The sequence below is a fragment of the Miniopterus schreibersii genome (genome assembly GCF_964146895.1).
Source record: "Miniopterus schreibersii genome assembly, chromosome: 14".
NCBI lineage: Eukaryota > Metazoa > Chordata > Mammalia > Chiroptera > Miniopteridae > Miniopterus > Miniopterus schreibersii.
Genome location: NC_138114.1, coordinates 28,261,517 through 28,277,171, shown reverse-complemented (window position 1 = coordinate 28,277,171; position 15,655 = coordinate 28,261,517). Strand labels below are relative to the sequence as shown.

General features: G+C 42.5%; 1 protein-coding gene across 5 annotated transcripts in view; it reads right to left on the bottom strand.

Moving 5' to 3' along the window:
• The window catches only part of ZWINT (ZW10 interacting kinetochore protein), a 37,281-nt gene extending 22,016 nt beyond the window's left edge, over nucleotides 1-15,265 (bottom strand). The window contains exons 1-9 of one of the 5 annotated variants that reach the window (XM_081158424.1): nucleotides 15,161-15,265; nucleotides 14,283-14,373; nucleotides 13,994-14,117; nucleotides 13,666-13,832; nucleotides 13,461-13,517; nucleotides 12,907-13,049; nucleotides 12,650-12,827; nucleotides 12,478-12,559; nucleotides 12,140-12,233 (exon numbers count right to left, since the gene is read on the bottom strand). In XM_081158424.1, coding sequence (XP_081014550.1) covers nucleotides 12,518-12,559; nucleotides 12,650-12,827; nucleotides 12,907-13,049; nucleotides 13,461-13,517; nucleotides 13,666-13,832; nucleotides 13,994-14,117; nucleotides 14,283-14,373; nucleotides 15,161-15,201 — 843 coding nt within the window. In that variant the 5' untranslated portion in view covers nucleotides 15,202-15,265 and the 3' untranslated portion in view covers nucleotides 12,140-12,233; nucleotides 12,478-12,517. Of the gene's footprint in view, nucleotides 1-12,139; nucleotides 12,234-12,477; nucleotides 12,560-12,649; nucleotides 12,828-12,906; nucleotides 13,050-13,460; nucleotides 13,518-13,665; nucleotides 13,833-13,993; nucleotides 14,118-14,282; nucleotides 14,374-15,160 lie in introns of those variants that run through there. The other 4 variants (XM_081158425.1, XM_081158427.1, XM_081158423.1 and 1 more) reach the window with 4 other exon arrangements.
• Nucleotides 15,266-15,655: the final 390 nt, after the last annotated feature.

The window sequence follows — 15,655 nt, the reverse complement described above, 5'->3', positions numbered from 1 at the left end:
GAACCGAGGGCTCAATATTTTGAGGTGGAAATTTGTTTTTGGTTCCATTGATCTTATCTGGCACTGAGGGCTCTCTTGGGCATTGAATTGGTGGAACAAATGAAACTTATCTTTTACATCATTACAACCTGAAAATATTTCCCAAGTACAGGGACAGGTTGGCTCCACTCTAGCATAGAAAACTTTCACTAAAGTGGCAGTGGCACTTAATACTTGTTAAGGTAGCTCTTGTGGAGCTGTGTCCTTGTACAGGACCTCAGGTCCTCAACAAAGAATTTATAGCAATGTACTCTAAAGACCATCATGCAAGATCTGAGAGGGCTGTAGCACCCACCGAATATAAAGTACTGGGGAGACAGGCTCCCTGGTGCTGAAACAGGTCAGTGGCTGACAGATTGGGATGTAATCTATATACCCAAAATTGAGGTGCTGTGAGTGAGATGGAAGCTATTGGTAAGTCCCACAGATACAGTTCCTATAGGAGAAAAACATATATATATATATTATATTCCATTTCTTACAGGAAATTCAGCTCCATTATAATCTAATGAGATCACAGTCATGTATGCAATCTATGGTTGACCAAAAACATTGTTACGTGGTGCATGACTCTAATGTGACTGGAAGACCAAAGCAATTCTTCTTACATATCACTCATTAATCAGACCATGTCAAGATACAGACACTCCAACATATTTTGACTCACTATGCATCACCTACAATAAAGCTGTACGGACCCATTCAGAGTGATCTGGCAGCTGAGTACAGTTGCATTTTATGTCAATCAGATTGTGTTAATTTTATATAACATGATGTTGTCTATTAAGAAAACTTTACCCAATACAAAAGCTGTTATATTTTTTAAATCTTTACTCCCTGCCCTGATCATCAATCATATAATTTCAAAGGAACGTGGCCAAGTGAATGGAACTGTAAGTTGTTTTCACACTGCTGTCCCATGGGTGGTATCACTTTAACTAGGAAACAAAGTCCTCTGTGCACTGTCAGGATTATCCTAAAATATTTTAAGTAATAGTAACTTTTCAAGAATATATTCCTATACTTTATGTATATATATATTTTTCAATAGAATAGCCATACTACTTATTGCATATGTATCATTTTGCTATGAACTGAACTGTCTTGCAAAAAGAGGTATTTGAAATAAGCCAGTCAGAGAAAGACAAGTATCACATGATCTCACTTATATGTGGAATCTAATGAACAAAATAAACTGATGAACAAAAAAGATCCAGAGACATTGAAGCATGGAACAGACTGACATATGTCAGAGGAAAGGGCGATGGGGTGGGAAGAGATTAACCAACGAACTTATATACATTCAGGCCGAGCCCATGGACAGACAATAGTTCGGGGAAGGCCTGGGGAGAGGGCCGGAGCAGGGTGGAGGGGGTCAATGAGGGCAAAAGGGGGGGGGGGACATCTGTAATACTTTCAATAATAAATGTAAATTTTAAAAAAGATATTTGAAATTCTAACCCCCTCAGTACCTCAGAGTGTAAATGGGATCTTTACAGAGGTAATCAAATTAAATATGAGGACATCAGAGGGGTCTTAATTCAATATGATGGTGTCCTTATGAAAACGAAAAATTTGGACAGAGGTATGGACACACAGAGAGAAGGTGATGAAGAGACAAAGGGAGAATACCATGTAAAGACAGAGGCAGAAATTGGAATTATGCTTCCACCAAACCAATGCATGCCTGGGCTGCCAGAAGCTGAAAGATACGAGGCACACACTTCCCTGTAGGTTTCAGAGGGACTACGACTTCCCATTGCCTTGATTTTACACTTCTAGCCTCCAGAATTGGGAGGCAATGAAGTTCTGGCATAAGCCACCCAGTTGGTAGTACTTTGTTACTGAAGCCATAGGAAGATAATAAATTTTCCTTTCTTCATTTTTTATTTCATTATTCAACACTTTTGGCAATATGACTCTCCTAGACAACATCTCCTGACCTTTCTCTTCTCAGATCTTCAGTAGATCCTTTCAGTTCTCATTTTCAGCTGATAAAAGGTCTACCCCTGAGGGCAATATGTTTTTCTTTTTCAAATACAACACACAGAGAAAACTGTGTAAAAAGATGATAAGATTATTTTCACTGAACAAATGAACACCTTCAGAAAAGACCCTCCATTTGCCCCCCCACCACATCTCACCCGCTATCTCCTTCATCAACCACACAGATTCTCTGTCATCGGGTTTTCTTTCCAATATTGGAAAATACAGGAAAAGAAAATGGAGCTGAAAGAACAATGCCACAGTATGCAAAGAGTTCATTTATTTTATACAATTACCTCTATTTCGCAGTATTTATTTGTGCACAAGAAATTTTGGGAAAAGCTTTATGACATTGTAAAAAGAAGGGAAGTTTGAGGAAAAGAAAAGCTGGCATTTTCTGTATCTGATGTCATTAACAATTCTGAGGGTAGCCTCCCATCTGAATTATATTTATAAATTACTACTGGGAAAAGTATTTGCTATTATGTGTGTGATGGGCAACCATGCATATCCCTGGATACCACACAAACGAGCAGAGTCAAATATAAAACAGCGATGATGTGGATCAGACGTGCCAACAGTCATGCTAACCCGAGGGGGCTCCCGTGCGTGCAGCACAAGCTGCTCTATCACTTGGCTGGGAGACCTTGCATTTCTCCACACCTGGCTTTTGCTAATGATAATAAGGCAGATTCTCCGCAGCAGGACAGTGGCTCACCAAGCAGCTAGAAATGACACCACAGTAGGTAGATTTAACTTTCGGTTTCTAAAAGTACCTCACTGTGCTTTCATATGCCTTCATCACTACTTGGCACCCAGCTTCTAGATTGTCCATTTATCTGAGACATAAAAGGGCAAATTTTGCCAAAGTTAGTGTTTTCCTTCTTAAAAGTTTTGAGGAAAAAAATTTTTAAATCTGATGATAAAATCCTAAGCATCCATATAAAAGTTGTAGATCACATGAGGTCAGAGGGAAAATAGTATCTCCCGCCTTAAATCTCATACCTCAGATTCTCTGGACTTTGGGGGAATTCTATCAAATGTCTATGGCATCAGCCTTTATAAGGTAAAGACCTTTATCATGGGCATGTTGGAAATCTGAAGAGAAATTCAGTGGCTGTATTTTTGGGAGGAAAGCTCATAGGAGGTAATCTGAGAGTGGTTACTCCTGTTTCTCCTAAGAGAACAAGAGAAATAAATTTTTCCTTGCAAAAATAAATTCCAGGAAATGTTTACAAAATAAGTTTTACTATTAAGAGTTTCAAAGAACAGCTTTTTTAAAAAAATTTTTATTGAAACCTGCAGTTTAGTGGGGGAAACAAACTAGGCACTGGAGACAGAATCTTTGGTTTGAATCAATCTTCATCAATCTCATTGGTGTTTCATAGTTTTGTGTTCAAGATGTTTCTACTCCTTAATTAAATTTATTCCTCAGTATTTTGTTTTTGAAGCTAGTGTTCTTTTTAATTGTTAGTGTTAAGAAATGCAACTGATTTTTGTACACTGATTTTGTATCCACAAGTTTACTGAATTTGTTCATCAGTACTAACAGCTTTTTGATGGAGCCTTTAGGGTTTTCTATGTATATCATGTCATCTGCAGACAATTTTACTTATTGCTTTTTGATCTGGATGCCTTTTATTCCTTTTTCTTGCTTAATTACTCTGGCAAGAACTCCCATTTTTATGCTGAATAAAAGTGATGAGACTGGGCATGCTTGTCCATTCCTGATCTTAGGAAATGCCTTCAGCTTCCCACCAGTAAGATTTTATCTGTGGATATGTTGATGTATATTCCCTTTATACTCAATTTTTGAGAATTATCATGAAAAAAATGTTAAAATTCTTTAAATTCATTTTTCTGCATCTATTTTAATGATTGTGTGTTTTATCCATCATTTTGTTATGTGGTGTATTACATTGGTTAATTTGCAGATGTTAAACCGTCCTTGCATCCCAGGAATGAATCCCACTTGACCATGATGTTTGATTCTTTTGCTGTTGAATTCACTTTGCTAATATTTTGTTGAGGATTTTTGCATCAATGTTCACCAGGGATATTGACATGTAGTTTTCTTTTCTGCTAGTATTCTTGTCTGGCTTTGGTATCAGGGTAACGCTGACTTGTAGGGGAGAAATAATCCTTCCTCTTCAACTTTTTGGAAGTTTGAGAAGGACAAGTGTTAATTCTTCTTTAAATGTTTGGCTGAGTCACCTGGGAAGTCATTTGTTTCTGGGGTTTTCTTTGTTAGTGATGGGTAATGTCCTTGAATGAATAGGATATAAAATAGGCATAACTCCCTTGTCTTTGTTATATTTAAAATAAGTAACTTTCAATCCAGGAAAGTGTTCATTAGTTTGCTTAAAGAGTAGTGTAATAGATACTAAAACCTCTTGCCTATATGCACTTATATTTCTTCTGTACATATCAATTATTTTTTACTGCAAGAACCTATAGCTCTTTCTAGTTGAGTGATGACATTCTCTGCTCACAGAAGTTTTCTTGGCAAATATGCAAGGACGTCCAAGTTGCCAAGACAATGATACCTATGAAAGCATTTATCAACCAAAGATGATCCAACTTCCTCATTCATAAGAGGAAAAAACTGTACACGCCATTTCCCTGTGGTCGCAAGAGTGTTTGAGAATCAGTCACTCATGGAAGTAGCATGCTCACTAGCATACCTCTAGCATACCTGTACTTGATTCCTTTTTTCCCAAATTACCCAATTTCTCAGAGTGTTCCTTGGAATCATCTCCAAAATAAACTAATTGCACTCAAATTTATATATCAGGGACTTTTTTAGTGAAACCCAAACAAAACCAGTTGGTGCACATGTGGTCCTAGACATCAGACTTTTAGAATAAGGTTATGGAATCTCTGAACAAAATGCTGACAGGGTTATTAGCACTGCTAATGTAAAATGCATGGTATTAACCCATGATGTACTGTAGCAATTCAGTTCTAAGACTCATCTTGAATGAACTGGGATGAGGTATGGGAGAAGGGGCTGCTTTAGCTTTTACAGCATCTCCAGAGCTTAAAAGATTTTAAGCCAAAGGTAACTGTAAACCAGAGAAGCCCTGAAATTAAAATAATAATAGTAACAGGCTCAGGTCAGCATTTTAATGCAATGTAGTTTTTGCAAGACAAAAAGGCCCCTCACTTCCTATTTCTACAGCCAAAGAGCAGAATGTGTTGAAAATCAAGATTTAAGATTTTATTGTTAGAATGAGGAGTTATACATTGTGGCTGAACTCATAGCCCGAATCAGTAACGCATGCTGAATGGCGCTAATAGAGGACTATTGAGATCTTGCAATCTGGTAAGAGACATCTGAGTGGATGCCTTTAAGAACCTGACTGTCCATGACAATAAGCTCCACTGATTCTACCACATATTTTATCACCCAGAAATTTCTTTCCCAATAGAATATTGGTAGGGTTGCTTTAAGATGCAGCTAAGGCACCTGTGGGGTTGGAGTCAATGGTTCTGTATTTCTGAAGCAAAATATATGGGTTAAAGAATCAAAGTATGGATGTAAAAGGAGGCCTACCTCAGTCATTCTCTGTGACCCAATGAATATAATTCCCATCCCTATCAAATAACAGTCTTTGGAATTAAAAGTCCTATTTTGGAGGGATATTGGGAAGGAGAATAATCCTCCTATAAGAGAAATGAATTTCATTAAATATAGTAGTCCCCCCGTATCCACATTGGTATGTTCCAAGACCCCCAGTACCGAAACCTATATATATATAGGTACTGATTTTCCCTATACATACATACCTGTAATAAAGTTTAGTTTATAAATTAGGTACAATAAAAGATCAACAATAAAGTGGAATATAAAAAAATTTAAAAATACTGTGACAAAAGTTATGTGAATGTGTTCTCTCTGTCTCTAGTAACCAATCTAATATCCAAGAACGTTACTAAGTGACTAATAGGCAGGTAGCATGCAGAGTGGGGACAAAGGAATGATTCATAGCCCGGGTAGGATGGAGTGGGGTGGCACACAATTTAAAATGTATGAACTGCTTATTTCTGGAATTTTCTGTTTAATATTTTTGGACCATGGTTGACAGTGGGTAAAGGAAACCATAGAAAGTGAAACCACAGATAAGGGGGACTACTGTATAAAGCTATAACCACTTATTTAGGGTTTCTCTCCCCAATAGACCTATAGGTGACCAAGAAATAAATATTATACTGCCAGAAGTAATTAATCCTTTGGATCAGAAGATGGGATTGTTACATAGCAAGGGAAAAAAAATATATATATATAGAGAGAGAGTTTAGGAGATTCACTGGGGCAACTCTTGGTGCATCCAAGATTGATGATGACCTTAAATAGGAAACTGCAGAAATAATGTACTAAAAATAGTATGGGAACCAGATGTTCATATACCTCAGAGTTAAATATCTTGATTACTTTGTGAGCAAGGAACCTACATCATCAGATGTGTTAATGGAGGATGAGAAAAATCTGGAATCTGTAGTATAAAAGGAAAACAATGATTACTAATTATAGATTCTAAGCTAATTGCAGTTGGGGGAAATTAAGTGAAAATGAGATCTCTTTAAAAGACATTTCTCTAAAGAAATGGCCAATTAGTATATGATTAAGATGCTAAACATCACTAATTGATAGGGAAATGAAAATCAAAACCACAATGAGACACCACTTCATATCCATTAGAGTGGCTATTATTTAAACACACACGCACATATACACACACACACACACACACAAAAAAAAAAAACACATAGAAAATAAGTTTGGTGAGGACATGAAGCTTTTGTGTATTGCTGGTGGGAATGTAAAGTGGTATAGCCACTGTGGAAAACAGTATGGTGGTTTCTTTAAAAATTAAACATAGAATTACCATATGACCCAGTAATTCCACTCTGGGCATATACTCAAAGAACTGAAAGCAGAGACATATGGATACACACAGATATTTGTACATCCGTGTTCACAGCAGCATTATTCACAACAGCCAAATGGTGGAGAAACCTAAGTTTCCATCAATGGATAAACAAAATGTGGTACATACATATGTGGAATGTTTCAGCCGTAATAAAGAAAATTCTGATACATACTGCAACATAAATGCATATTAGAAACACTGTGCTATTAGAAGCCAGTCCCAAAGGAACCAATATTATACAACTCCACCTATAGGAGGTACCTACAGTAGTCAAATTCAGAGAGATAGAAATTAGAAAGGTGGTGGTCAGGGGTCGGGGGAGAGAGGAGTTATTGTTTAATGGGTACAGAGTTTCACTTTGGGAAGATGAGAAAGCTCTGGAGATGGATACTGCTGATGTCTGTGCAACAACATGAATGTACTTAGTGCTACTGAACTGTAGACTTACAAATGGTTAAAATGGTAAGTTTTGATATGTATGTCTTTCTACAATAAAATAATTGCAACATCTATATATTTCAAGATGTTGTATTGTAGCGTGGAACAAGCCCCCCTCACTCATTTGCAATTCATTTGCAATTTTTAAATGTATCTTGACATAGTGAAGATATGAGGAGAAAAAGGAAAAAGAATTCTTTAATACCAATCACGTAGTAAGCACTGTATTTTGTAGTAATAATCATGAATAAAAAAGACAAAGTGCTAGCACAAAATTAGAAATGTTAACAGTACTTTGCATAAAATATGGGGAGTGCCAGGTGGAATGCATGCTCAGGGTGCAAAAACACGGAAGAGCAAATCTTGGCTCTTTGCTTTTGAGATGAGCCAAAGATAGCTGTGAGAAGCACACTGCCTTTTAAAGGTCTGTCAAAGTACTGCAAATATATTTCATATTTTTAAGACAATAATTATAAAGTTGCAATAGATTTACTGTCTATAAAATAATTTCTAACAGCTGATAAATACCTACCCCATTAAACTATTATGAAAACAACAGAAATGAGAGTGCAAACAGGATGCAATCAAAACATTTATTTAGTTTTTCTTGCATTTGCTTCTCTTGTGACACTTAGAGGTTAGGCTGAAACACCATAATGTTGAAAATCAACATTTTCACTTTTATTAATTGTACATAAAGATGGAAATTGTCTGAGGTTTACTACTTTAACTTAAAAAGATAATTAGATGTTGTTTATTGGCAAAATGTCACCAATGAGTTCAGGGAAGAAAAAGCAGAGAAGCAGCCATCCTCAAACCTCATCATCCTAAACATCATCCAGCTGCCCAGGTTTGATTGAGGGGAAGGAAAAGGTGTGACTGTAAAGAGAGGGTGGGGAAAGTAAATGTTAAAATGTAAAAAATGGCATATGACTTCTGTAAATCAGAAAGCAGTTAAAAGAAAATCACTGTAGCCTTAAAAAAAACAACACTTTCTTATGGAAGCATGAATTCTTCAAGAGCACTTGGATCCTAAATAACACTGAGTTGTGAGACTGCAAGTGCTTTTTAAAAACAAATTTTGAGAACCAGTTATGATGGTGATTCATTCACCTTTTTATAAATTCCTCAGGCTAGATTAACAAATAGGTAAGAGATAAAGTACTGCAAGTGATGTGAGAAGGGAAAATGGGGAGACCACTAACATGAATGTGCATAATGAAATGACTCAGCAAAGAGTGCAGCAGCTGAGTGAACAAATCTCCCAAAGACAGACAAAACATTTCAAACTCAGAGAAACATTCAGCAGATTCCCTGACTTACAGGCGCAAGCTGAGCAGATTACAAACCTCCCAAACAAAATGTTTGTCTGGGGTTTAGAAGAGGGGGCAGTATAGGGAAAATTCATTAGTCATTTTACAACTCATGTTAAGAGGGTTTATAAACTTTCTAAGTGTGAGGCAAAATGATTTACTGTTCAGTTATTCCTAAGAACATAGGAATATGTTATAATTTATTATAGGCTTTAAGTTATAAACATATCAGCAATCATTTTTTTCAAGACAGATATCTTCAGTATGGTAATATTTTTGCATCTTTGGTGTGGGAAATGGGGAATTCAATGAACCTACTAGCCCCGCTTTTGACCAAAATTCCATTTGGAGTACAATTTTTCTTTTTTCTTTTTACTTAAGATGCTCCTTTGAGAAGTGGCTTTTTCCAGTTCAACAAATGTTTAGTTATTGTCATAAAAGGTCAAAGGAGGTATTGCAGAAATATTTGCTTGGAGAAACCAGAATTGGATCCAGAAGGTTTAAGCTATCAGAGGTTAACAACCTCAGTGTTTCAATGGCTTCATATAATATAAAACTATTCCTTTCTCACGACATGGTCCAACACAGTTGTCCTTAATCAAGCTGTTTTCTTCCAAGTGACAAGGACCCATGCTCCCTCAATTTTGTGTGTCTACTTTCTTCAAGATCTTCAGTGTCCCCTCCACTTAGCCAGAAGTCAGAGACAAATAGAAGGTGGTATGTGGGAGGGTTTCATGAGCCAGGCTTGAAAGTAGCACACATCACTTCTGTCCCCTTACAATGGCATCATCTAACTCCAAAAGAGGGTAGGAAATATAGCTTCGCTATGTGAGTTCCATGAACAACCAGTAATATAGACAATTTATCTCCTCATAGATAAGGATTTTTATTTCCTGAGTTTTATTTTTCCATGGAAATATGGTTATCTTACCTAATTCTGTCTGCTTTCCAGGAGTGTGTGTGTGTGTGTGTGTGTGTGTGTGTGTGTGTGTGTGTGACAATAGCAAATCACAAAAGACAATCTTTGAATATTTAAAAATGAATGAATATGTGAAAAGGTAGATCAAGGAATAGATGCAGCACACACACAAAAAACAGGAATATAACATTAGGCCATCTTAAAACAGGCTGCAGATATTAAAAGATTATAACAACTTCATATCAATAAACTTAAAAAATTAGACATAAAAAGTTCCTAGAAATATGACAATACCTAGAAAATGTGAAATAAAACTAGAGTAAGCAAAAGAATGCTCCACTATAAAAGAAAATCACTATGTCTAAAAAGGAAAACATTACTCTTACAGAAAATAGGAAAGATTTCCTATTCATTTAATGGAGTAAGCTTAACCTTCGCTTTAAGGATGGAGCAACAGTGTCTTGCCTATGCTGACACACTGGCTAGCCTCCATCCCCCTGCTCTCTTCACTGGTTTCTGGGTCCCTCCGTCGGATGGAAAAAGGGAGAGAAAGTCTTTGGCAGGCAGCAGGGCCTTTGCAGTCACTGGACTCGCCCGTCTCCATGTCTGTGTAAGAGATCAGTTTTCCAAGGGTAGGTCCCCCTCTTGCACATGTCTACCTGAGCAAGTATCAATGAATGAGGAAAAGGACAGTCTTCAGGGGAACCTGGGAGGGGACTGCGAACAGCTGGAAGCTAAAATCTGATTTCTATCTGAAAATAAATCCTAATTCCTGAGCTTGTCAGTCAAAACACTTCTACCCAACTCGAGGCTCCAGCCACATCAGCAATTCAGATTTGAACAAAACAGATATTTAAGCCTCCACTCCTCTTTGGCCTCAATGTGAATGGACTCATGCCATACTCCTCAAGAGAAATCTGGTTCCTAGCAGTTTTATAGACCTCTAAGTTTGATTACTATACATTTGTCTAATCTCCTTCCCTGTCCCCTGGCTTATATCTCAGTATATAATACCTCACCCCAGCCTGGTGAGCTCCATGGGAGTCTTCCCTTTGCTGCTGACTTTGTGTCAGCCACCACGTATGCAACGATGGGAGACTCCACATCATCCCAAACCATACCCAGTGTCCTTTGGTAGGCACTCCTTCCCCAGGGTGGATAAATTCTTGCTCTCTCCTTTGTATGATAAAAATTTCAGAGTATATGAGACTAGAAAAAGACGCCAGACTGTAGTGGGAGGGAGCCTCCCCATAGGAGGAGAGGGAAGTATGGGACTATTTGGGGTGCAAAAAAGCTGCAGCAGGGACCACGTGGGAGGGGTAGACTGAGGAAGGCTCTCTGGGTATTTGAGTGCTCCCTAAAGGATTACCCTCAATCCTCACTGACCCCTTGGTCAGTTGTGAAGCAGGCCCTCAAAGACCTCTGATTATCTCCCCTATTCCATACATAAAAAAACAGGGCCAGCACATTTAAAACAATATGAGGGAGAAACTAGGGACACCTCACAAAAGCAGAGCAAACCATCAGCATGGCAGGGATCACAATCGCCACCTGAGAGGGGGCATCCCCATCTGAGATAGAAGAAGGACCAACATTTCTTGAAACTCTCTCACCAAAAACAAAGGGTCCCTGTGTCTCTTCCTCAAAAGCATGTAAGTCTTTCTCACACAAATGGAGAATGAGTTTTCCACCAGCTTTCTCTCTTAGATAGCAGTTCCCACATCCCCAACCAGGGATGCAATCTCTCAAACACAGCAGTGACCCCAATGCCCACACACCCAGTGACAGATCCACAGAAGAATGGAGACTGAAAGCAACAAATACAATAATACTGTAATAACTATGTATGGGGCCAGACAGATACTTGAAATATCAGGCAGGAACACTCTGTAAAGTACAAGATTGTCTAGCCACTACGCTGTACAGACAAAACTAATACAGAATAGTATTGAATGTAAACTGTAATTGGAAAACAACAAAAAACCCCAGATACAGAAACACACACACAAATGGAAATGCTAACTCACAGTCACAGGCCAGTACAGATAGATATATAGATATATATATATTCTACTTTATATTCTCTCAGTACTGCTCTTTACCACGTTCCTGTTTTAGCTTGCTGCCCTGTTTTACCACACTCTGAAATCATCTTATTGATCTGTTATTTGTTCATGCTCATTACGTCCCACAGGGCCAGGGACTGGTAGTGCCAGTTCACAGCAAGAGGGCTGGCTCATAGCAGGGCTTCAATAAACATTCAGACCAGTGATTAAAATGATCTTCCCATATCTAACCACCTGCATAAAGCATTCTCCTCCCCAAATTAATCTCAGCATGTTTGCATCACATTGATTTGGGTAAACAACTCCTGAGACCCCAGGCCAGGGCCCCCTACCCATCTGTACCCTCTAAATTCACACCAGTCCTAGCACTTGTCATGTTGTTGGCCTTTGAATGTGGCTCTTCCCACCAACATATGACGATAAATAGACAAACAGGCAACTGAGAGAGCTCCAGGGCTTTTAATCAATAGAATCCAGAGCCTGCCCCCAGCTGGGTCTTGGTCAGAAATCAGGATGTACTCAGGAGTTCACAATTCACCTGCAACAAGGGCGGGGCAAGGGAGTTGGGGAAAAGTAAGCAAGTAAGCGGGGTTAGAGCAGGGTAGGTTGGGCATGGGGGGCGGGGGGGGTGCTAACCCTCAACCTTAAGACAAACTCCTTGCTCCGCCCCACTTTCCACAACACCAACACCATGAACAGCCGAGCTCATACAGACAGGCCAACCAGTGCCCTCCTTCCAATCCCAAGGTCCAGAAACACAAGGCCCTGGGTTGGAGCCTTACCTAACCTAGGATCTTTCCCATGTTGCTGTCCCCCAGGAAGTCACGACAAGCTTGCAATTGCAGTAGCTAGTAGGCCATCAGCCTTGAGGAGACATGGTATGACCAGTGGGTAAGGCTCATCTCCCAGATTCTCCCTCTACCTCCCTGCCCATCTGTCCCATCTCTCACACACCTTGGAGGACACACCCTCATGTCTTCCTATGGTATCCCCAGTGGTCTGCTCCTGGGGCTGGGTCAGCTGCTGGGGATTATCCTTAAGAAGATCCGAATGGTGTGGTAGCTCTGCCTCTGTCTCAGGGAATTGCAGCTTACCCTGTAAGGTGTTCAGCAGTTGGAGGAAGGTCTGGTGCCTGAAAAAAAGAGGTGAGTGTGAAGGCAGGAACGTCAGCTGGACCATCCTGGGCCTGCAGCCCATGCACCCAGTCTTACCTCTGCAGATTGTCCCGCTCCTGTCCTGCTTGCTGCTTCAGAGTTCCAAGTTCCTGATACAGTTGCTCAAGCTCCTGCTGAGTTCCTATCAGGCGCTGCCTCACCTCTGCAGAAACGTCTGCCAAATGCTGGAGTCGCTTCTCCTGCCAGGAGTGAGAATGCAGACATGGCTCATGAGAGGCTGAGGTCTTACAGCCATTCCCCTAACCCTTTCAGTCTAGCAGGCACAAAGGTGATAACATTTACTTAGTTTGCTATGTGCCAGACACATTTTAAGTGCTTGTTGTATTAATTGTTTAATCATTTTAACAACTTTTTTCAGGTAGATGCTAATATTGCTTCCATTTCACAGATGAAAGAGGTGCAGAAAGTCAGGTGACTGCCCAAGGTCATAGCTGTAAACAGTGATGCTAAGATTCAAGTCCATGTTGGTACCTCTACATCCTGTAACACCTCACAGAAAGAAAGGAGGTGAAGCTTTCCCAGGCACTGGGCTTAGTTTATGCAACAGCATGGTGGCAGAAGGGGGTACGTTCCTAGGGGGGCGGACCCACCTGTTGCAGCTGCCACTGCTTCTGGGCTGCTCTGAGTTTCTCCATGGCCACTTGCTTCTGCAGGTAAACAAAAGAGGGGGGACAAGGTGAGGAGGTCTATTTTTCTGGTTGCATTTTGGGATGTGGCCACTAAGTCCAACATAGCATGCTCACCTTTTCCCTCTACCTCTCTGAATGTCCTTCCCTCCCCTCACCCTGGGTGCACCTTGGCCTGGAGCTGATCAAGGGCTTCCTGGAGCTGTGCCTGCTTCCTTTGGGCCTCCTCCATCTTGGGCAGGGTGTGGGTCAGGGCCCTTGTGATGGCCTCCACGTGTTCTTGGTAGGTAGCCTTCAGCTCTTTCCATTGCTCCTTGGCTGCAATTGCCTTCTGTCCTGAGATGAGCCACCAGAATGAGGACTTGAGTAAAGGCTGGCCTGCTAGCCTGAAATATTGGGGCCTCAGTCTTTCCCACCAGCTATACTGCTGACCTACCTAACATTTCCCCTCCTTCCCCACTCAGGGCAGTCCCTATCCCAACCCCCTGACTACTCACGGCTCGTGTCTTCAGAAGCCAAGGGGTCCAGGCCCTGGACAATGTCCTCCTGTGCCAAAAAGTTCTGCAGGAAGTCTACTACCTGAAGCTGGCTGCAGAGCAGCTTGTCTTTCTTCCGGGAATCCTGTTCAGAGGGAGGGGAGAGGCAGGGAACATCCTTACCTCCTTGTACTGGAGGCCAACAAGGCTGCCTTCCAGTCTGCTCACCATCAGTGCCGCCCAGTATCTCAACAGAAGGACCCAGGAGAGTCCCTGGCTTATGAAAAACTGACTCCCACGTTGAACATACCGTCACAAACTCAGCCAGGATCTGCCCGGGCAGCTCTGCCTCCTCCTGCAGGCCCGTGGGCTCCAGGATGCCCGTCAGCTTGTCCAGGGCCCTGCAGGGGGCAAGGAAACGGGAAACTGCAGACTCCTGGGGTGCTAGCTCTGGAGAACTTGTGTGCACATGCACATACCTACTACATGTCAGTGCTGAGAGTCTTGTCTGACCGCTATCTACACGCAGACCTGAAGGCCCACCTGGGACCGGGAAGGGCATGCGTGTGGGGGGCATACGGAGGTAGTGAGCGCCACGAGGGAACATAAGCAGGGCCAGGGGCGTAAGCAGCGTGGGGTGCAGTGTTTCCCTGGAGCGTCAAGGGAAACGTACAGGGGAAGGAAAAAAGGGCAAAACGGATGGGCAGTGGGGTCGCCTCCAGGCAGAGCGCTGGCCTTGGGGCAGAATCTCGGAACGGGGGGGAGGGGCTCAGGACGGGGCGCTGGAGGCCTGGGTCCAGGCTCTCCGATCCTCCTTCTTAGGGCCTGGAGCGGCCCACCGGGCGGCAGGACCGAGATAAAATGACCCGGCCGGAGGGTGCTTGGGGCGGGGCGGACACGGATGAAACGGCCCTTCCAGGACGTCTCCTGGAGGTGGGGGTGGTGCACCCCGCGAAGACGGGACGGGCGGAGGGACGCCCCCGGAGGTGTGCACGCGCGGGGAGCGCGGGGCGTCCAGTCCGCCCTCGGCCGTAACCGCGGAGAGACGAGGCATCTCACCCTAGGACCGGGGCCGGGGCCAGGGTCACTCCCACAGCCGTAAGGGGTCCAGGGAACTGTCACCTGCACTCGGGGACCCGGGGGACCCACGCCGGCCCGCCCCCCCGGAGCCTGGCGGCAGACGCTTACTCTCGCGCTGCAGCCTCCACCGCGGTCGCCGCCGCCTCCATCCTCCCGGCGCCGCTTCCCGGCTCACTCGCCCCTAAGCCGTCTTTCCTCTTTGGATCCGCCGCTGACCGCGCGCCGGGGCAGCCGATTGGTTGGCCGGTTAGTGGGCGGGAAGCGAGGACCATCGTGCGCTCTGATTGGCGGGCGCGAATTCGCGCTTAGGCGCGGCGCGCTGTTTGGCGCAGGCGCAGTTATACCGGGTCTGGGCGGGAGCCCGGGAGTCCCGCGCTTGCGCGCTCGCCTGGAGGCGGTGCTGGGCCTGGAGGCGGTGCGTTAGCTTAGAGGTACTGCTGTGCGGGAGGGCGGGGCTTCGCGCGGAATTGTAGCCTTTAGGGGAAACTCACAGCATTAATTTTATTTTTTAAAAAATCGGCGGTAGAAAGAGAACACTGGGTCTGTCTTCCAAGGCACTCTGGCATCGGTAAGGAAGAGCAGCGCTCCCGGAGACGCGGGACA